This window comes from Bos mutus, chromosome 2 (assembly GCF_027580195.1).
Source record: "Bos mutus isolate GX-2022 chromosome 2, NWIPB_WYAK_1.1, whole genome shotgun sequence".
Classification (NCBI taxonomy): domain Eukaryota; kingdom Metazoa; phylum Chordata; class Mammalia; order Artiodactyla; family Bovidae; genus Bos; species Bos mutus.
The window spans coordinates 91347513-91369669 of NC_091618.1; the positions used below are offsets into that span (position 1 = coordinate 91347513).

At 38.9% G+C, this 22157-nt stretch overlaps 1 protein-coding gene across 1 annotated transcript in view; it reads right to left on the reverse strand.

Annotated features, from left to right (window-relative positions):
* Window positions 1-22157, reverse strand: part of NEB (nebulin) — a 220916-nt gene that overhangs the window by 151031 nt on the left and 47728 nt on the right. Inside the window, 16 exon segments of the mRNA XM_070390326.1 lie at window positions 46-252; window positions 373-684; window positions 2192-2299; window positions 3126-3230; window positions 6264-6470; window positions 7609-7920; window positions 9063-9170; window positions 9332-9436; window positions 9905-10111; window positions 10636-10947; window positions 12293-12400; window positions 13861-13965; window positions 15775-15981; window positions 16923-17234; window positions 19091-19198; window positions 20149-20253. Of these exon segments, the coding sequence (XP_070246427.1) occupies window positions 46-252; window positions 373-684; window positions 2192-2299; window positions 3126-3230; window positions 6264-6470; window positions 7609-7920; window positions 9063-9170; window positions 9332-9436; window positions 9905-10111; window positions 10636-10947; window positions 12293-12400; window positions 13861-13965; window positions 15775-15981; window positions 16923-17234; window positions 19091-19198; window positions 20149-20253 (2928 nt within the window).

A 22157-nucleotide genomic window follows, 5' to 3' on the forward strand; every position in this document is an offset into this window, starting at 1 on the left:
CCCGCCTGGCTGGGAGCTGCGGGGAAGCTTGGCTGTTCAGTTTACCTTGTTCATGGTATGGGCATTCTGCTTAGCAAGCACCATGTCCATGGAGTCATTCAGCTTTGTAAACTGGAAGTTGCTAGGATGCTGGCGGTATTTCTGGTCACTGGCATATTCAGTTGCTTTCTTGGCCTTTTCCACTTCTAGGGAACCAGCTGGACTCCAGCCAAGCCCTTTGTACCATTCATTGTAGTCCTGCTTATATTCATTCTATAAACAGAGGAAGCACATTTACTTTATCAATTCAGACACAAGAATGTGGCATAGGAGCCTGTAATCTCCCTTCTCATGCTAGGAACACAATCATCACCCAGAAAGAAGATCACTTACATCACTCTGTATGCGATTCATATTCTTGGACAGCTGGATGTTCATGGCATCAGGGAGGAGAATATACTTGTGAATCAGGTGCTTGTAGTTGGTATTGGTGATATTGGCTTGGGCATCCTTGGCGGCCGTGACACTGAGCATGTCGGCAGGGGTGTGGTAGCTGGTCTTGGTCTTCTCATAGTTTTTCTTGTACTCCCGGTCAGATTGCATTTTGGCCACTTGCATGGAATGAACTAATTTGGGATCATCCTCAAGACTGCGGAAACCAACCATCTTCCCCCTCTCCTTTTCATAACTGTGTTTGTATTTATACTGTGAAGAAAATGTTAATATTTATTCAGAGCAATTCCCTTGACCAGATATCATTCTAGTGTCAATGTTCTGCTATTTCATAAAAAATGATACTTGTATAGAATTCTGTAGTTCAGAGAATACGTTTTTCACATTTATTTATGTAACCTGATACAACTATATATTGTGAGGTAGACGGCAAGTTATTCTTACTGCCCCCATTTTATAGATGAGTAAACTGAGACCCAGAGGGATGAATGACTTGCTAAGGTCCCTAAGGATTAGAACCTTGATCTTTTGATGATACACCACACTGATTTCTGCTTTTATGCTGTTGTTAAAAGGGACCTGTAGTAGGTAATAAGAGTACAGCAAACAATAAAAGAAAAAAAGCAGATTGCTCCAAGCAGTTTAATGTTGCCCCAAGAAATCATCCAGCCAGTCTTACACTGATAATAGGCTTAGTTATGAGACACACAGTATACTTTCAGGGTAGCTTTATATTTGTGGAGTTCTTTTCCGGATTCTCCATACTGGTGTAATGGGGAAGAAATTTTGCTATTTATCACCACCTTCCCTCTATAGTGGGGAGATCCTGATACACGGAAAGCTTCATATTCAGCCCATCTCTTGTGGGTTCAGGTGTGCAAGTTAGGGGTTACAATTTGGGAGAGCCAAATGACTCCAGCACAATAGAGGGAGAAGAATATGGAGTTCTTGGGACAACGAAGGAGTAGGGTAGGGATGGAGAGGAAGAAAAGATGAAGAGCAGAGAAGGTGGAGCAAAGAGACAGTATGCCTGGGGGATGGCTAAGGAAAGAGCGCTCTGAATGCACTCCTCCCACTTCCCCCAAATCATTAATGTTCACTGTGAGTGGATTTCTTATTGAAACAAACAAATGAAAGAAGTGAGTCTCATTGAGATGACGTGTTATGGCAATGGTAGATAAGCACACCAGCTCTCTGGGGTTGGGGGAAAGCCCCAATTTATAATGTTTGCCAATTTCTCTGGTGTAAACACTCCCATCACAGCTGTTATCAAGCGGTCAATAGTTTAACAATGGGCTTGCAAAATTCCTAATTATTTGATAATCAGCTATCATGAGAACAAAAGATCAGCACCCCCAGCACAGCCCTTTCTGAGACATCCTGTTAGGAAGACAGTCTAAGAGGCAGTAGGCAAGGATAACTCGAGTCTTCATTAAAGACTTAGTGAATGGCTTTGGATTTCTACAGGCCACGGTCTCGGTGAGGGAGACCAAAGTAAATTCACCCAGATCTCATGAGTCAGGGAGCTGACATCTAGGTGGTCATAATGTGACTGGCATTCTATTTTTTTGAAATATCCAAAAAAACACGAGAGCAAGGTTAAGACATGTTCATAGAACATAATGGGGCTACTGTTAGCAGGCATGCTTTTTTTTTTTTTCCTCTCATGTTTTACTCATTCAGTGTTTTTAGAACTCAGCCCTTATTATTTTGGTAGAAAAGAAACCCCCAGTCAGGTGACTGCTTTCCTTAGACGTACATCACTTGCAATATCTCTTGAGGCCTTGGCAGCTTTGATAGGAATTGCATCAGTTCTGAGATCATAGCCTTTCTTTTTAGCCTCTTCCAAAGAAAGTTTGTAGAGTTTCTGGAAAGAGAAGCAAAGGAAACAGTTTTCTTCTAAATAGGAAAATCTTAATTTATTTTCAAAGACTAAACTGGCACTGAAGTTAGAAATGTGAAAGTCCACTATATTTATTGATGCATTTTGTCAAATAAGAGTCAAGAGAAGAAAACAAATAAGCCGTGCTCTTACATCAAAATACGTTCACTGTTTTGCAATGGACATTTTAATGTATATAATTGTATGGATTCTACAATCCAAAAAGAAGTCAACTATCCCAAATCCCTATGTAATTCAAACAAACAAAAGAAAAAACACCTGGTAGGATTTGAGGGTTTCCTAGCAACTGGTTAGGATGAGAAAGGAGGTGAAATAAAACCCCTATGCAGAATGTGCAACAGTACGTGTTGCACATTCCTTATGGGGCTTGACCTAAATTCTTCAAAATGTTCTTCCCTCTCCATTTAACTTTTCCCAATACTCCCTCTTTAGAAACATTCCAAAAGCTTGGTAGAAGGACTCTCTAAGAAAGTCCTGGGATTCACTCTTTATCTCTTATCCTGGGCTCTAAAGCCATTCTCTTTAATTCTCCTAGTTTGATAAAAAGTAACTACCCCTAGAACAAAATCCAACTCCCTTCGAATTCCTAACTGCTGGACCCAAGGCCCATCAATAGGCCTATTCCTATTCTTATCAAAGCAAGATGAGAAAGAGAAAGATGCTCATTTGTGGATTCCCGCTCATTTTCAAAACATTCACTCTCAAAATTAAAACATTAATCTGTTACTTTGTTTTTACTAGTTCAAATGGGTAAGAAAGAAAGATGACAACAGGGGAGAATCTTACTTACATCACTGATATTAATTGCATTTGCCTTTGCCAGAATAATCTGGGGGATATCAGGCATGATATGGACTTTGGTCTTGTCAGCCTCCCATGCTTGTTTGTAGAGGTGCTGGAAAGTTAAAAAAAAAAAAAAGAAAGAAAAAGAAATCAATGGAAGTTAATATTTAAAATTTTTTAAATAATTTAGTACATACACATTGAAAGTGACAGTCACTCAGTTATGTCCGACTCTCTGTGACCCCATAGACCATATGGTCCATGGAATTCTCTAGGCCAGAATACTGGAGTTAGGTAGCCTTTCCCTTCTCCAGGGGATCTTCCCAACCCAGGGACCAAATCAACCAAGGGACCCACAAAGCATGTGGATTCTTTACCATCTGAGCGACAAGGGAAGCCCAAGAATACTGGAGTGGGTAGCCTATCCCTTCTCCAGAGGATCTTCCTGACCCAGGAATCAAACCAGGGTCTCCTGCACAGCAGGCAGATTCTTTACCAACTGAGCTATCAGGGAAGCCCCATACATACATATTATTTTACACAAATATCAATATTTTATATATTTTTGTTAGCTCACTCTTATTTTTTAAAAGTTTAAAAGAAAAATGTCCTCAAACAAGATAGTAGAGAGGATGTAAAATGGAAAGTAAAATGTCCCATCTTCCTATTTTACAGCCTGGATATAGCATTTCCATCTTAGAATTTTCTAGGCATATTAAAGTCCACATAAAGTCCTTTTGAAATATAAATGAAGTCATATACATTATTCTACATCTTGCTTTTTTACTTAATATTATATGATAGACATCTTTTAGCTGTCTCAAAATAATTAACTTCATTCATTTAAAGAGCTGCATGGTATTCCATGAAGAGGTATCACCTAATTGATTTAACCAGTTCTCCATTGATAGACATTTAATTTGTTGTTTTCATTTCCTTCTATAGTAAGCAATGATGCCATAATCTTTGCAGTGATCTGGAGATGTACCACCCAGATACCCATTCAAAGAAGGACTTGGTGCCCCAACTGTTTGCAGACAGCCTCCAAATTGTCACCTGCTTCAGGGTTTTGCTGCCTCACTCAAGAGCACATCTCCCTGGTGGCCACATTCAGGGATCTTCAGAGTCCAGGTACAAAGTCCTGGCCATTTTACCCAGCGCAGGACACTCCTGACAGGCTGTATCCACTCAAGAGTCCTCTGTGGCACTGACCTAGGCTTTGTAAGGCCAGCATCCCAGTTGGACCCCTCTTGCCATGTCTGCCTCCCACGGGTACTGATCCCCAAAAAATGCCCTGTACTCCAAATTCCATCTCAGCATCTCCTTTTGGAGACCCTAACCTGCAAAAAATACTAACAGATATATGTATGTATGTATATCTTTGCACTTACACGAGGCCTTCTGAAGGGTATTGGGTGGATGAATTTTAATTTTAATTAACACTCGCAAAACTAGTTTACATTAACTTTCTTTCCAATACTGTATATCACACAAGTTTTTAATTTTTGGAAATCTTGTAGGTGAAAAATGTTTGCTCTTTGTTTTAGCCAGGATTGACTTAAAAAATAAAAACAAATCTTCTAGAGTTTTCTCCTAGATCAGGGGTTGATAAATGTCAAGAGTCAAATAGTAAATAATGTTAGGTTTTGCGAGTCACAGAATCTCTGCTATATACTACTCAGTTCTGCTATTGCACTGCAAAAGTGGCCACAGACAATATGCAAATGAAGAGCTGTGGCTGTGTTACAATGAAACTTTAGTTAAGAAAGCAGTAATTTTCTGATCTCTGTTCAAGACCAGCAGAACCAATCAGAACTATGCAGTGATGAAAATGTCTGTGTCAACCAACACGACAGCTCCTAGCCACACAGGGCTATCAATCACTTGAAATGTAACTAATGTAAATGTAGAACTGAATCATTATTATTTAATTGACTTAGATTTGTCATCACATGTGGCTAGTGACTATAGTATTAGACAGTGCAATTCTAGTGGAAAGAGCAATACTTATTCCTCAGAGTTCTGGCTCTAGTCTAGACCAGGTGATTCACCTGCTCTGTGTCTCTAAAGGAGGTGCCTTGCCTCTCTGGGCCACACTTTCCTCAACCCTGCAACAAAGGGATTCGACCTGATGATCACCAAGATACTTCTTAGTGCTATAGCGCATTTGCTATTTCTATGATTCTCATCTTGGCATCAGTAGTCTAAAATGATAATCATTAACATTGGAAAAATGAAAAAGTGTTTAAAAAATAAATGTATGTTTGTGATAGTTTAAATTCTATATCTCAAAAGGGACACTGAGATTTGTGCCTTGTGCTGACAAGTCCCTTTCAAAGAGGCTGATCTTCTTGATAAATTTCTCTCTCAGAAGATTCCAGAGGATTTACTCGGAGACTTAGGATAATACAGCTCTTTCTACATCACTTTCTGCAACTGTATCATGTTAGGTCCAAATTATTTTTCCCCTTTTTGGTTACTCAGTGGCATTTCTAGTTGTGATCTGCACAATATAACCAATGCTGCTGTAATTATTCTGTTATCTGCAACTTGAAAACAGGTGTTCAAGGAAAGAGGGTAAAAACAAAACAGGGTGATGTGCTTGTTTGATTGTTGGTCATGAAATCAACCAATCGCTAATAATGTCAAACTACAGTGAGACTTTTCTAAAGACTGGAATCATTACTGATCCAAGGAACTAGTGGTGCAAAGCAATTGCTCTTAGGATTGGCTAGAGAAGTTTCTAGCTCAGAAATGCTGCTACAGCCATGTAATCTAGGAGTTTTCCTTTATTCCAGCAAAGAGCAAGGAAGAGGGGTGGGCTGCGACACACAGCCCCGCAATCTACTGAGTCAGCATCATGAACTTCTACTCAACTTCACCTTAAACAAGTGGGACTCATTCTCAAGATATGCATGGAAAAAGTCTATACTTACGTCTACTGGGTAGGGTGGTTCATTAAACATTTGAAGAGGGCACTTTATTAGGACTAATTTGTATCTTTTTCTTTAACTATAAGACCCTTTTTTAGAGGAAACATTAACTATGATGCTATAAAACTATTATCAAAACCTGTAGGTTAAATGTAAGATATTCCTGGCTTATTTCTGATTCCTGTCAAACACTACATTATTGAAAGACTTACTTCATTCATAATTTTTGCATTATTCTTGGCCAAAACCATGTTCATCGAGTCCATCAAGGTGGAATACTTCAAAGTGTCTGGATGCTGGCGATACTTCTTTTCACTGATAATTTCCATGGCTTTCTTGTTTTTCTCAGCCTCCAGGGAGCCCAGAGGGAGCCATCCAATGCCTTTCATGAAATCAGCATAGTCAGCTTTGTACTGATTCTACAAAAGAGGAAAAGTTTGAGGATGAGAAGAAATCACAGCTTCCTAGAATCATGAGCAGGTATTTAATATTCCGTAAGTTCCCCTTCAGTTTTCAACCAATAGTTTATTCAACTTCAACTACTTATATCCCTAAATTTCTTTTTCACATTTCTTTGCATGAGAAATTTAAAACAAGCAGTAGTATCTTTGTGATTTGTTTCTCTCAATACCTTCATAAAGAAAAAAATGCTAAGAAATACCAAATAGATCACTCTACCATGTGACTACTATCTCAAGAAAAGTGACCATGCTGGACTAATTCTCGTACAAAAACCTCCAAGTCCCCTTGGCTAATAGATGACTCAGGGGACCCCATTCCTATCTTTAGCTATAAGCCTTTGAGCAGCCACCACAGTTAAACTGCTTCAGGTATGCCAGAAAACCTCACCAGTACTTTGTGCAAATTTCATTGCTTCCCTCCTCTGTTTTGACATTTCCCTCTATAACTGTACCATGGTTGCTTTCACTCGGATATTTATGTACCCCTCCATCTATAGCTCAGCTTCTACATTTCTAAAGAGAAATATGGGCTTGGTGTGGCCTGCCTTTGGTTCATAATTTAATTTCTCCCAGCCACCCAAGGGCCTCTGTAGCTGAATTCTTGGTTTTCCACCCTTTGTACCTTCCTCGCATTTATCCTAATAGCTGTTTCAGCCATCATCTCCTATTTCATCAGTAAGTAAGACAGGCAATTACAAAGTCAGAAATGAAAGCTGTTTGGGAATGAGGGGCAGTAGCTCTCAAGTTATCTGACTTTTTGCTTCACTTCTTCCTTAATCAGGAACCATAAAAAGTATGGAAGCCACAAAAACTGCCAGCTTTCTCAGCTAGATGTATTTCCTTCAACAAATCCTTTCTGAAACCAAATTTCATTTGCTATTCCTGAATCTAACATCCAGCAATGCTTACAACAATAATAGATCAGATTCATTCCTTTGCGTTTAAAAAAATTCAGTCTAAGGTAAAACATGAAACATCTTATTGGGAAATTACATATGAATTTCTTTTTGGATTTTCAAAATGTCGTTACTTAGAGTCTTTCATGATTTGCCTATTATCTCAAAGTAAGTGCTCTGCAAACGTGGCTGTCACATACATCACTTTGAATTTGCATCATGTTTTTGGCCAATTCCAAGCTCATGGCGTCAGGAAGCATGTTGTAGGTATGGATCACGTTCCTGTAGTTGGCATTGGTGGCCACCTCCTGAGACTTCTTGGCAGCCACCACACTGAGCATGTCCACCGGGGTGTGGAAGGATGTCTTGGATTTCTCATACGCCTTCTTGTACTCCCGGTCTGACTGCATCTTGGCCACCTGCATGAAGTGCACCAACTTGGGGTCGTCCTCGAGGCTCCGGAAGCCAATTTGTCTCCCTTTGGCTTGTTCATAGGCTTGCTTGTACTTGTACTGTGGATGGAAAAGGAACATGGACGTGAGATAGTGAAGGAAACAGAACAAAATATAGTTCACTAGATGCCATTAGCTTAGTCATGGGTTTAGGGCTACTCTAAACTTAGAAAAGGAAGATTTGCTGGGGATGGGCCAGGGAGCAAACTACTTTACTTCAAATTTCTTACCAGAATTGAGTCCATGAGGGAAAGAATCATCTCAGAGTTAATCAAAGAGAGGTGTAAATAAGTTGCTTTAGGGAGACTTAGAAAGAGGCTTTTCCCACTCAGCTGTGTAACCAATGGAAAAGGCTGCAGGCACCATTTCTCTACAATCAGGAAAGAGCCTGGTAATGAATCTTCTGGGCAAAATGTATAGCTCGTATCCCAGTGTTTGCTTAGAATTGCCCACTAACAGTTGAATTATTTTGGGGCTTCCCAAGTGGCACTAGGGGTAAAGAACCTGCTTGCCAATGCAGCAGATAAAAGAGATGCAGGTTCGATCCCTGGGTCAGGAAGATCCCCTGGAGGAGGGCATGGCAACCCACTCCAGTATTCTTGCCTGGAGAATCCCATGAACAGGGGAGCCTGAAGGGCCATAGTCCATGGGGTCTCAAAGAGTTGGACACAACTGAAGCAACAGCACATAGCACAATTTAATTATTTTAACAAGACCTTGTTACCTTTTACATTAAATAATGAACACATGATTAGAGGGTCCTTGGGCTGGGTGACGGAGAAGGCAATGGCACCCCACTCCAGTACTCTTGTCTGGAAAATCCCATGGATGGAGGAGCCTGGTGTGCTGCAGTCCATGGGGTTGCCAAGAATCGGACATAACTGAGTGACTTCAGTTTCACTTTTCACTTTCATGCATTGGAGAAGGAAATGGCAACCCACTCCAGTGTTCTTGCCTGGAGAATCCCAGGCATGGGGGAGCCTGGTGGGCTGCTGTCTATGGGGTCGCACAGAGTCGGACACGACTGAAGCGACTTAGCCGCAGCAGCAGCAGGGCTGGGTGAAGGGATGTGTTTTGTGTGTTACAAAGGATGGGGGTCCCACCAACACTGAACAGAGCTGACTGCAGCTCCTGCATACACACAAGCTTGGCTCATTTGCTTTTTTCCTTTATACTAAATAAAGCCCAGAGGAATCACTTACATCACTGGCAATGTCTCTGGAGGCTCTTGCAGCCTTTATTGAGATGGCATCAGGCCTCAGATCATATCCTTTCTTCTTTTCTTCTTCCCAGCCAGCTTTGTACAGTTTCTAAGTGATGAGGTAGAAAAATGCCAGCATCTTGTTAGTCAGGTTAGAACGGGGATCCTGATTTTAAAGTGGTTGGCATGTGGGAGACAGATATTCCACAAATACTGGCTTCCTTCAGCCTCCCCGCCCCTCATTTTTGTTTCTGGTGTTCACCTACTTACATCACTCATGGTGATCTGGTTTACTCTGGACAGTAAAATGTCTGGAGTATCAGGCATGACATGAATAGTGGTCTTGTCTTTGTTCCATTTCTCAGTGTAGAGCCTCTGCAACAAGAAAGGCCACATATGACTATACAGCAGGACTAATCTGCAACATGCTATCACAATGTGAGGGAGAGACCCACAGTTCCAGGGCAGAAGAGGGTCAATTTGACATTGCAAAATGAAGCAAACATCAAGAAGGGCTGATGAGACTGAGCACATGAGTTTAAAAAACCATCAAACATGGGAGCCCTCTTTCTACTGAAACAAATGCCTTCCTGCCCCAATCACACACTACATGGAGTTTTGTGGCTCCATCACACATTCAGCATGGTGTTGACAGTCAGCCTGGGGTCAGTATAAGTTGGAGCTCTCTAGATACAAGAGAGGTTATAGACTACCCCCTCCCACCACCATGGCCATGATCATCAGAAAGATGAAAACTCTGATGAAGGTCAAAGTGGTGATGCTGGTTCAATAGCTTGAGCACTGCGGGAGTTCTGAGGCTGAGACCAGCAGGTAAGTTCTTACCTTGTCCATGATCAGTTTGTTACTTTTGTTTAGCGCTTGCTCCATTGTGTCCATGGCGTATGTGAACTTCAGCTTCTCGGGGTGCTGGCGGTACTTCTTTTCACTGAGAATCTCTCCTGCTTTCTTTGCCTTCTCTACCTCCAGTGACTCTAATGGCAACCAGCCAATCCCTTTCATCCAGTTGGTGAAGTCAGATTTGTACAGGTTCTTTACAAGGAAAAAGGAAATTTCATTGCAGAAAGAGTCAAGGCTTGGGTTTCTTTAGACATATTATTTGCCCATTAAAAAAAAAAAAAAAGGATAGGGGGATGGGGAGAATAACCCATATTTTATTCCCTACCATTCTTCAGAAAAAGAAATTATAAAAGTGAATGTATTCATGGTGGTTTTGAACAGACAATCCTGACCCAATCCCTTTAAAAATTTAAATTTCTTGCAGGAAAGTTAACAAAATTTTACATTGGAAGGATTATTATATAGCATCCATTTGCACCTCTTAGTCTTTCACAGAATACATCATATACTGGGGTCTGACATCCAAAGTTTAAAAATATGTATATAATAACCAAATAAAACTACATATGTACAGTTCAAGTTAGTAAAATCCTAAAATCCCCAATTCTGGAGAGGATCCCTAATTACAGTGAGTCCAGCCAGGTTTAGGATGGAGTGAGCCACCAGTAGACATGGCCAACTCATTCTATGCTGACAATCTGATGAATGCTACGTACATCACTCTGAATCTGCATCGCATTCCTGGAGTGCTCCACATTCAAGGCATCGGGCAGCAGGGTGTAGTGGTGGAAGGGTTGTTTATAATTGGTGTTGGTGGCGACCTCCTGAGATTTCTTGGCTGCTGTCACACTGAGCATATCCAAAGGTGTGTGATACTTGGTCTTGCTGGCTTCATAGCCCTTTTTGTACTCACGATCTGACTGCATTTTGGCTACATTCATGAAGTGAACCAGTTTAGGGTCATCCTGAAGACTGCGAAATCCAATTTGTTTGCCTTTGGTTTTCTCATAGGCCTCCTTATATTTGAACTATATGAAAAAGAAGGGCAGATGGAAGTTTGATAGGGTCGACTGTAGGAAAGTGTTCAGTTGAATTTATATCACAGATTAAGCAATAGACAAACTGAATCTATGTAACATCTAAGTTTTTAGTATTTTTAAATAAACAACTACCAAAATATTTCCAATGGACGGTCTTGGGATATACTCTGGGGATAATTAAAAATGGAATAAATCACAGCTTATATCTAGATTAGACATAAGTAGGTTCTCTGAATATGCTCAAAGGTTCCTAAAAAGTTTATTAAGGATTTGGTGTACATAGTTTTTACTATGTTTCTTTGATTAATTTGTATTACCTAAGTAAGTATTTGTATAATCCTGAGTAAATTTCAGCAAAGACATTATAAAAATTAGCATACTAGACTCCAGTGAATAAGTTTCCTAGGTAGCTCAGTGGTAAAGAATCTGCCTCCCAATGCAGAAGACCTGGGTTCAATCCCTGGATTGGGAAGATCCTCTGGAGAAGGAAATAGCAACCCACTCCAGTATTCTTGCCTGGGAAATCCCATGGACAGAGGAACCTGGTGGGCTACAGTCCATGGGGTTGCTAAGAGTTGGACACAATTTAGCAACTGAGCACATATTTGTATGATCCTGAGTAAATTTCAGCAAAGACATTATAAAAACTAGCATCAGTTCGGTTCAGTCACTCAATCATGTCCGATTCTTTGCAACCCCATGAATTGCAGCACGCCAGGCCTCCGTTCATCACCAACTCCTGGAGTTCACTCAAACTCACGTCCATTGAGTCAGCATACTAGACTCCAAATGAATATGTTTCGACTATATCAAGGCATCAAATCAATTTATATAGAAAATAAAACTTAATTTGTAAAAAGTAAATTAAGTAAATAAGCATAAAACTCATGACAGAAAACTAAAATACTGTCATTTAATCTATAATTCTTCCTGGTTTTCCATAAGTCACCAGATTTTTTTCTTTATGGAAATTATAAAATATTGTATTCTTTTAAAATAATGGGAGACTTTTTTGATTTAGTGATATTTCAGTATACCAAGGTTTTTTTCTTAACAAAATCCAAATAAAAAGTGGTTTTCACATTCATAATAATAATAATAATAATGAGAATTTCAAGTATTTCAGAGTTTAAAAAGTCCTATCCTTGGTAACTGAATTGAGCTTTTAAATATTTTTAAGTGAAGCAAGATAAAAAATTGGTACATAAGATATTAGGAAATATTTTTATATTACAACCTTTATTTGCTTTCTAATATAGCTCATATAACCTCATACACCATGTAAAGATTTGTAAAATACAAAAAAAGCTTGCTACTTTCAAATTAGACTTACATCGCTAGCAATATTCCTTGAACTTTTTGCAGCAACAATGGGAATGGCATCTGGTCTCAAATCATAGCCCTTAGCAAGGGTTTTCTTCCAATCTGCTTTATAATGAGACTTGGAAAAAAGGAAAGATTATTTTAATATTTGACGTAATTAAAAACAGGATGCCAAAATCGTCATAATATATCCCTTACTATTAAAAAATTCAGAGTTAGGGCTCTTTGTTCATCTTTTCACGATCTATTAGATTCTTTTTAAAAAATATATCAGTAAACTATATACACAGTATGATCTCAACTGCTGTAAAAAAATGTATATGTTTGTATAAAAAATCAGTGGAAAGGTAATGCTTTGAATGTGGGATAACAATACAAATTTTTCCATAATTTTCTATACTTTTCAATTTTTCTATAATAAGCATGTAATGCTTTTATTTTCTTGTAATTTTTGTATGAAGCATTTTAAACTTACACAAAGATGTGGATAGTAAAATAAAAAATTCAGACATAGTATTACCCTGCTTTAATTAACCTTAATGTTTAAATATTACTTATAAAACTAGGGAAAAAGTTTTAAATAAACCAAAAGCATAAAAATGAGTACTTAAAGATTGTTTATTTGGCAATAAAATAGAGTCTAAAATGTTAGGAAGAATGACTAAGTCATCTTTTAAGAAATGAACAGGTTTTATCCAGGTTTGATTATGTCTTTAAATTAGAATTTACCAATATGATTTAAAAGCAAAATGAAATAATTCATAATAGTACATTTAAACATCACCACTAATTAAGTATCCAAGAGAGATGCTAGTCATATACAAAAAAAGACTTTCTAAAGAAAATTGTGGTGAGCATTTTTAGAAGTTTAACAAACAGCCAAAAGTCAGAGATAGCAATACTTACAATTACTACAGATTGTGCACTCCTGATTTTCCAATCTGTTTGTCCCAATTTCTTTCACTTTTTAAAAAATGGAACACAGACTACTAGATTGATTTAACAGCTAATGAATCATGGCCCACAGTTGGGAAAAGTCTGCGTTAAGTGAAATGAATGCTACCTCTAGCCTCATATTCTATGATAAGAATCCAATCTGTAGTCTATTGATTTGCAAATTTGTCCCCATACAGGGAGGGCAAGGAGAAACTTAAGAAACAGGCTAAACTCTCCAGCTTGGTAGGTGACAGGTTTAATAAACAAGGGAACTTAGTGAGTGTTTTTGGGCAGTCACAAGACAAACAAATCTTTGCAACTGCCCACCAGAGCCATACTAGTTTATTTAGGCCTCAACTAGATTCAGTCCCGAGTGGTCTCAACCACACATTGGTCTCTCAAGGCCGCGTCCTTGAAAATGGCTCCCACTGTGGGATAGGAGTGGGATAAGGAGCCTCCAATTGCCCAGGTCCAGCTCCAGGATCACCCGATAGTCTTGTCCTGTCAATGATCTTCTCCAACAGACTCAAGGGCCCACACTCAGTTGGCTTCCTCTAAAATTCTCAGTGCTGGAATTACACAGAGCTGGAAAGGGGAGGCCCCTGATGCAATACTAAGACAGGCACCCAGCCAAATACTCACATCACTCATGTTGTAGGCATTGACCTTGGCTTGAATAAACTGGGGCACATCGGGGTCCATAGTGTACTTGTGCTTCACTTTCTCTCCCTCCACCTTGTAGTTCAACTAAAAACAAGGAGGCAGCATGCAAACCGTGTTAGCTAACATAATGTAAGTTTCATCTAGGACATGTTCTTTTAAAAAGGAAGACTATCATTTGTGTTTTTCCATTTACAAGGCACTTAGCTACTCTATCATGCAGAGAGAGTGTTGACAGACATATTCATTCACTCATTCCACCAATATTTATTGCACAATGGTGTGGGGCAATTGGCAGTGTGGTAGGTCCTGGTTTAAAGTGTTCAAGTTTATTTAATAAATAAATAAAAGCTGACCTTGGAGTTTATAGTCCTGGAGAGGAAACAGAAAAAACAAACTGCAAGATGGAGCTAGAATTTGTGGTGTAAATAAAATAACTTCAGGAAAGAAACAAAAGGGGACATCAAAGGCTCTCTAGAAAGGTACCACTGATACTCAAACATGAAGAAAGGGGAAGGGTCTGGGCAGAAGAGGAGCATTCAGAGTCCGGGGTCTGGAAAGGCACAGCCAGCTTGAGGGACTGAAGGTCACAGAGGGCTCTGAGGGGGTCCCAGAAGGATTAGACAGGAGGAGGGCAGGGCCACAGAGCTGAGGGCCTTTTCATTTCAACCAAGTTAACAAGTTTAGATTTTGAGTTCGAGGAGAAGTTACTAACAGGCTTTAAGTATGAGAAGGACATGATTCACGTTTTAAGATAGTCTTTTTGGTTGTCACGTGGGACCTCAGGCAGGGAGTCCAGATAATGGATTACTGTAGTTGTCCACATGAGACAGATGGGGACTAGAACTAGGGTTGGTGGCCCTGAAAGACGGAAGTGCTGCAACAGGATGGCTGAGAGAGTGGGGCGGGAACCCAGCAGATGCACTGGACGCGTGGTTCACACAGCGAGGCGTCAGCGGTGACTGCCAGGTTTCAAGCTTGAGTAACTAAGGAGATTTGATGGCATTTATTGGGACAGGGAGTTCATAAACTGAGTGTAGGGTTTTCCTAGCTAACAGGAAAAACACAGGGAAAAATGACACTTTGTCAGTACAAGAGAAGTTGCAAGAATCTACACCCTTTAGTGCCACTAAAATTGAATTAATCTTGAAACATCTGTGGTAATGTGGAACTGGTCTGAGAAATAAAATCCACAGTTAACCCTCAAATCCGAGCCAAAGAATGTATTTCCCGTCTTCAAATATCTGGGACCAAACACACATAATTTCTTCCCTCCTTTGTTTTCTACTTACCACTCTCTTTCTGGTGGAGGTATCATAACATGACTCTGAACTTATCAAATGAGGTGAAACACAGCATTGTTATTAGCCTCTGACTAAGAAAAAGGGTCCAGATAGCTTAGAAAGGAAACTCCAGATGACTCTGAAAGTAAACTACTTCACCCCTCCCTAGAGGCCTCTCAGAATATCAGGCTATAGTTTTCTTTTTTTTTTTTTTTGGCAAAAAGATTAAGATATTAATTAGCCTTCTTCTCATTTACCTAGGTAGAACTCTTGCAACTCAGAGCAATAAATATCTTGGGTTTGCAATTCAGACAAGGTCACAGATGATAATAGTGATAATTTCTTTTCACATCGATAATCTGGGCTCTGCTTATGAACAACACAGACTCTCCACATTTGGAAAATAAAGCAAACTTGGAACATCTTCCTTCTCTCCTCCCTGTTCTTCTTGAAGTCTCAAGTTGCTTCAAAGGTAAAACCCTTTGAATATAGCTCTGAAAGCAGCTGATTTACTAACACAGATGCACGCTCACGGATTGAGTTAAGAAGGACGGTGGAGTAGCTGGTCATGGGGTTATTCACAGACAAAACCATTTGAGGGGAAACCACTTACATCACTCAGCTGCTTTGTGTTGTGCTGAGCCAAAACCATGCCCATGGAATCAGGCACACTTGTGAACTTGATGGTATCTGGGTGCTGTCTGTACTTTTTCTCATTTAATGCATCGCCTGCTTTTTTGACCTTCTCAACCTCCAGAGAACCAATTGGTATCCATCCCATGCCCTTGAAGAAGTGGTTGTACTCATCTTTATATACATTCTGTAAGAGAGTAATCTCAGATGAGAAGATATCCTAGAGCACACTCAAGGGACATTCCGGAAATCTGCAATTCTATCCAGGGGGAAGGAAGAGCAGCCTGTCAGCATGCTTGTTTCTGCAGTGGCTCTCTTGGCTGTCTGCCACAGAGCTTCTTACTCAGAATTTGATCATAAGAAAAAGCAGCTCTGTCATAAGCGTGCATTATACATTCCAAGAGGGAATCCAGGACACATATTTCCATAGGTACTGCTTAAAAAATGTGCCTCTTTTGACCATAAATTGGGCTTTCCCTTTGATTTCACTGAAAACTCCACAACTTTTGCATTTCACCCACACTGTTCACCTAGGCCCCTCTATCTCAGTGTGAGAGACATTCTCATTGAGCAACAATAAATGAACACCATTTCTTCCTTTTACCAAGGACAATTTTCACAAAAACCTGGCTCCTGCAGCAGTAAATGCCCTGAATATTAAACACCTTCCTCATATAGCTCTCCATGAGTCATGCTGCGATCACAAAACCTTCCTGGTTCACTACAGATGACTCGCTATATAGAGACACATATATGAGAGTGTGACTTTGAGTTAAAACAAACAAAAAAACTTTCTTGAAGTCAGAAAGTACATATCACCATTGAAGCAGGCCCACCAGGAGCAACCATTCCCTCTTGTTGAGAACCAAGGTGGCTTCCACACTTATTAGAATATGGTGCTATATTTGATCCATAAGTTAATACAGATATCAATGATTGTGATGAGAACACAGAAAGCTAGTAAAACACAGCTTGCCTATCACGCCTTTCTTACTGTTTCAATGATTGTGTATTTTAAAGTGCATTTTTCAAATATCTTATTGTATTGCAAAGTCTAACTAAAATAGGAAGAAATGATCGCCCATTTATTACGAACATCTCTAGGTCTGCTATACTATACATACTCACATCACTCTGAATTTGATTCACATTCCTGATATGCTCAAGACTCAGAGCATCAGGTAGGTATGTGTAATGATGTATCGGCTGCTTGTAGTTGACGTTGGTGGCAACATCCTGGGCCATCTTTGCAGCAGTGATGCTAACCATGTCCCCAGGGGTATGGTAGCTGGTCTTGGTGTTTTCATAGTTCTTCTTGTATTCACGATCAGACTGTAACTTTGCCACATTCATATAGTGAACCAGCTTGGGATCATCCTGGAGGCTTCTAAAACCTACTTGCTTTCCCTTTGCCTTCTCGTAAGCTTCCTTGTATTTATACTGCAGAGGAAGAATTTGGTTAGCAGAGTCCTAAGCACTGGGAACATTGGGTGCAGCAAGTATATTCACACACAAAGAATATTATCACTTTCTGAAAGACTACACAAGAAATGCATTCTAACAACCTCCACCCAACACCCTCCAACCTAAGAAAGTTTAGAGTGAAAGCATTTATTTCCAGCAGTGCTAGGTTATAAATGAGTGTCATGATAAATTCAGGACCAGTTTTTCTTTGTTATGAATTCTATAGATGATTTGCATGTTGAACTTTATATAAAGCCCACTGAGTTTTCATACTTAATATAAACATGACACATTCCAAAATATAAGACCAATCTCTCCTGGTTTTCCAAGGATGTGAATTTTCCTAATCCAACATGTTAGTTCACATCACAGAATACTAGAAATACTTTTGTTTTCTATTCTGATTGGCCCAGTGATATGTATACAACAGGTGCAGAAGAAACTCTAAAGAACTCTACATGAAAGATGGTTATACTCATGGTTTACAAAAAACCCTCTTCTTTTAAGTGGCCATCAACTTGGGTGCCGCATAGGCAGGTAAGTAGCTGGGCTTTCAGCCAACCCCATTTCTCAGCAGCTACTCTCCAAGCTCACTGCTGAAGCACTGCAGATGAATTGAGGAACTGAAGAATACAGGAGAAACCACTGAGCCCTTCCCCGTCAGTAAAAACCTAACTGCAAAAGCTCTGCTGTCCGAGGTCTCTCACAGCTAAAGTTGGCAATGGGGTATAGATTAAGTTATACTCCAGGTAATAGATCAAACCCTCAATTTTTATGTATGAGAATTCAAATCTACCCAAACTCTGAAGATGCTCTGCTCCTGCCATTTAAGCACTGATTTATAAACAACAGTCTAGCAGGCAAAAGGATTATCCAGTGATTTCTAGACATATTAGAAAAAGTTCTATGTAAGGGCTAAAAAGAGAAATGATAATGTCATATTTTAGACTTTCACTTCTCCTTAAGCTAGATTTCATAGTGATGGGCAAACCTTTGAGGAACACATTTTCAGTACCAGCCCTAGCTGGAAGGCTGTAGAATTCTTATACCCTATCTTCTACATGTTCTGTATATGTGGCTCCTTTCTTTTCTTGTCTCAAACCAAAATTGTAGCCTCTTTGAAGTTTGGGGGAGAATAGATACATGTATATGTATGGCTGAGTCCCTTTACTGTTGACCTGAAACTATCACAACACTGTGTGTTAATCGGCTATACCACAATACAAAATAAAAAGTTAAAAAAGAAACTGTAGCCACTGGAACATGGCATGACAGTGAAATCTATGGGTGTGCATGCTTTTGGAAAATTTTGTTTTTCAATGATAGGAAGAAGTGTATTTTTTTTTCTATTACAGATGAAATGGATATCAATTCTACTATAGATGAAATAAATCAAAATTATATTCTAGAAAAGTGGGCTTTTTACATTTGGTTTATAAAATCTATCCATTTTATCTAACATCTTCTCAACCTTCTTAATACAGTTATAATGCAGACAGTCATCTGAATTTAATATGTTAGTGTCTTGTCAGGGTGTTCTCCTTGAAAACAAATGAGAGCTGTGAGGGAAATGTGTCAAGGAAAGTAATTTGGGCTATGAATCAGAGGAGAAAGCTGCTTTCAGATTTATGACAGCTGTACCAAGTGGGGTCAACTGAAAAGAATCACAAATTATTGAAAAAGTGACAGGTTTTCAAAGCAGTATTTGTGGAGAATTTCAATGTCATTAATTCAACATATTGTTTTCAATGTGGTATCACTTTAACAAGCACCCATTTAATTATCTTTAAAAAATGCAATCCACCAAGATTTCACCCAGAGTTTTTACTCACGTCACTGGCAATGTTTCTCGATGCCTTGGCTGCAGTGATGGGGATAGCATCACCCAGCACATTGGTGCCCTTGGCTATTAAATCATGCCAGTCCCGTTTATAACACACCTGGGATGGAAAAGGAACAAGATGTCAGCATGCTGTGGAGTAATTAGCCACAGTGATTCCTCAACAGCTGGGATTGTTTTGTTCTTTCCCAGAGAGAAGCTAGAAGAATCTCCTATAGCACACACTGTTTTGAGAAGTCACACTAATGGTAAATCAACTATATTTCAATTAAAAAAAAGTCACTTTAGCAAAATGTCCTACTTTATACAGTATAAAATTATTAGACTCCGTACTAATTATTCACCCAAATCTGGTTTAGGCACATATTGAAGAGGGATACTGAGAAACCGGAATGGATCCAGAGGAGAGTAATCAAGGTTCTAGAAACCACAGTATGTAAGGACCAACTGGAGAAAATGAAATTGTTCCATCTTATGAAAGAAAGATCCTAGGAAGACCTGTAGTTAGCTTGAAAAATTTTAGGGTTATTGGTTAAAAAAAAAAAAAATCATTTATCCTTATTTTTCTGGAGGATTAAAAAATTCCTCCATGTGCAAAACTAGGAAAATGAGAGGAATAGGGGTTGAGGTCTAAACAAAGAAAAAGGGTATCCCCTAAGAGTTGTCCTAGTACACACTGGCTCAGGAGTAAAGAATTCGCCCACAATTCAGGAGACACTGGTTCAATCCCTGAGTGGGGAAGATTCCCTGGAGAAAGAAATGGCAACCCACTCTAGTATTCTGGCCTGGAAAATCCCATGGACAGAGGAGCCTGGTGGGCTATAGTCCATGGGGTCGCAAGAGTTGGACACTACTTAGCGACTAAACCACCACCACCACCACCACACTTGAAAAGGCCGACTCAGGAAGTTCAGAACAATCATTATGAGGTATGATCTAACAGGGTTATAGAGAAAATTGACCTAAATTGTCAAGGCCTTGTCATACTCTAAAACTCTGTTATTTTATTATCAGGTCTGGATTTCACACCCCATCACAAACCATACTTACGTCACTTAAATTGTAAGCATTGCACTTGGCCTGAAGAAATTGAGGAAGATCAGGACTCATCGTATATTTATGTTTCACATCTTCTCCTTTAGCTTTGTATAAGATCTGCAACACATAGTCACAAAAATAAAATGCATTATGGATGGTACAAAAAAGAAAATATATTAATCACATGCTTAAAGGAGTTTTTCTTGGCATAATCTCCCACTATTTCTATTGTTTAAAATGATCAAAGGCATCTTCCTATTTTAAGAAACTCAAGATCTTGATATCTTAAGGAAAACACAACAGCCTCTGTATTGGAGAGAAAAAAATCCCAAGAAAATGGAAATCTTTGCTTGACAGAAATGAATAAAAAATGAGTTCAAATGTGAAATCATAACATGGATAAAACAATTCACTAAAGCCAGAAAAAAGTCATTTTTTTGTTAGTAGAGTTAGTAGTTCTTACAGTCTTGTGTTTTGTTCGTTTGTTTTTTATTCTTAGAAAAAGTTAGCTAGAATGAGTCAATATTGCTAAAAAACTTTCTATTATAAATCATACCAGTAAGGCACATAATAATTTTCTCATAATGTAAAGGTGCTTACATATAAATCTAGCATATGCAAAAACTTACCACTTCAAATTTGCCCTATTTTGTCATTTTAAAGATGTCTGAAAGACATCAAAATGTGTGGCGTAGGAATTGTACTGTGTCCTCCTCTTGATAATTAAAAAAAATTGCTTACTTTCTAAAACTAAAACAGAATCAGAATCTCAAGAAGATTTTTCATCTCTTGATTATCATTTATTGTATATACCTCCACTTCTTTAGCGTGGAATACCATATGGAAACTGGTGTACATGTATCAGAAGTAAAATCTGAAATGACTAATATCTAAATGAATCCTCACCCAAATACAAAATAATTCCTTGCAGGAATCTAAGAGCTATCTTCACTTCTTCCTCACTGCCTTCAGAAACCATCTCTACTCATTCTGAGAATCCCATTAATTTCACCCTCTAAACATTTCCTTTCCCATAGCTATTGCCTGAGTTAAGCCCAAATAAGGCTTCTGTTGAATTTCTGTAGCAGCTTTCTAATTCATCTCCTTGCCTCCAATCCTTCCCTTCTCCAATATAACCTCGGCAATTTTTGCCAATTACTTTTAAAACACAGATCTCATTATAGAACTCCATGGATTAGACATCTTCAGAACTTCTTGTTACCTACCCACTGAAGTCCAGACTATAAATTAGCATGCAAGACCTTCAATAATTGGTTATAATCCTGGATTCTTCATCCTTCACTGTCCTTCCATTCACTAGTTCTTGACAGTCATGTTTTTCATTTTGTCAGGAAAGTGGCATTTCTTATTTGCCAGAGAGGCTCTGGCAAGGAGTTGCTCTCTCCCCTTGTACCTACTTAGCACTGCCTCTCCTGTAACATGTCTATATGGTGATGCTGTTTCTATCCATGCTTCTGTCTTATACTCTTGTCCTGTATTTGTTTTATCCTACATCCTACTCATTCTCATCCATCTTTGTATCATCAGCACATAATACAGTGCAAAGTATTCAAAAACATTCATTCATTGAATTACTGAGTGAGTGCTTTTGATGTCCCTTTATTACTCTTCTATACACCAAAATTTCCTTTAGATCTATCTTTAGCCAGAGCATATACATTGTTCATGGACAGGCAGGCAAACAATTTACTAATCTCCGCCAAGACATAAGTAAAGTCTAGTAATTGTGTATGATGATTTCTGAGGTGCAAAATCAACTACTCGTGTATTATTTCACTGTATTAATATTTTACATAGGAAAAGCAAATACAGAAATCTTTATATAGAATGGACTATGATGAATTTGCCACAATAAGATGTGGGGATTTAAGAATAGAATGTTTTGTACTATGTCAAATTTATTCAATAACAGAATTTCAAGGCAGTTAAAAATGGAAGATGTTTTAAAAAAAAAAAAAAAAAAAAAAAGCAAAATAGAAAATGTTAGTATCCAAAGTAAA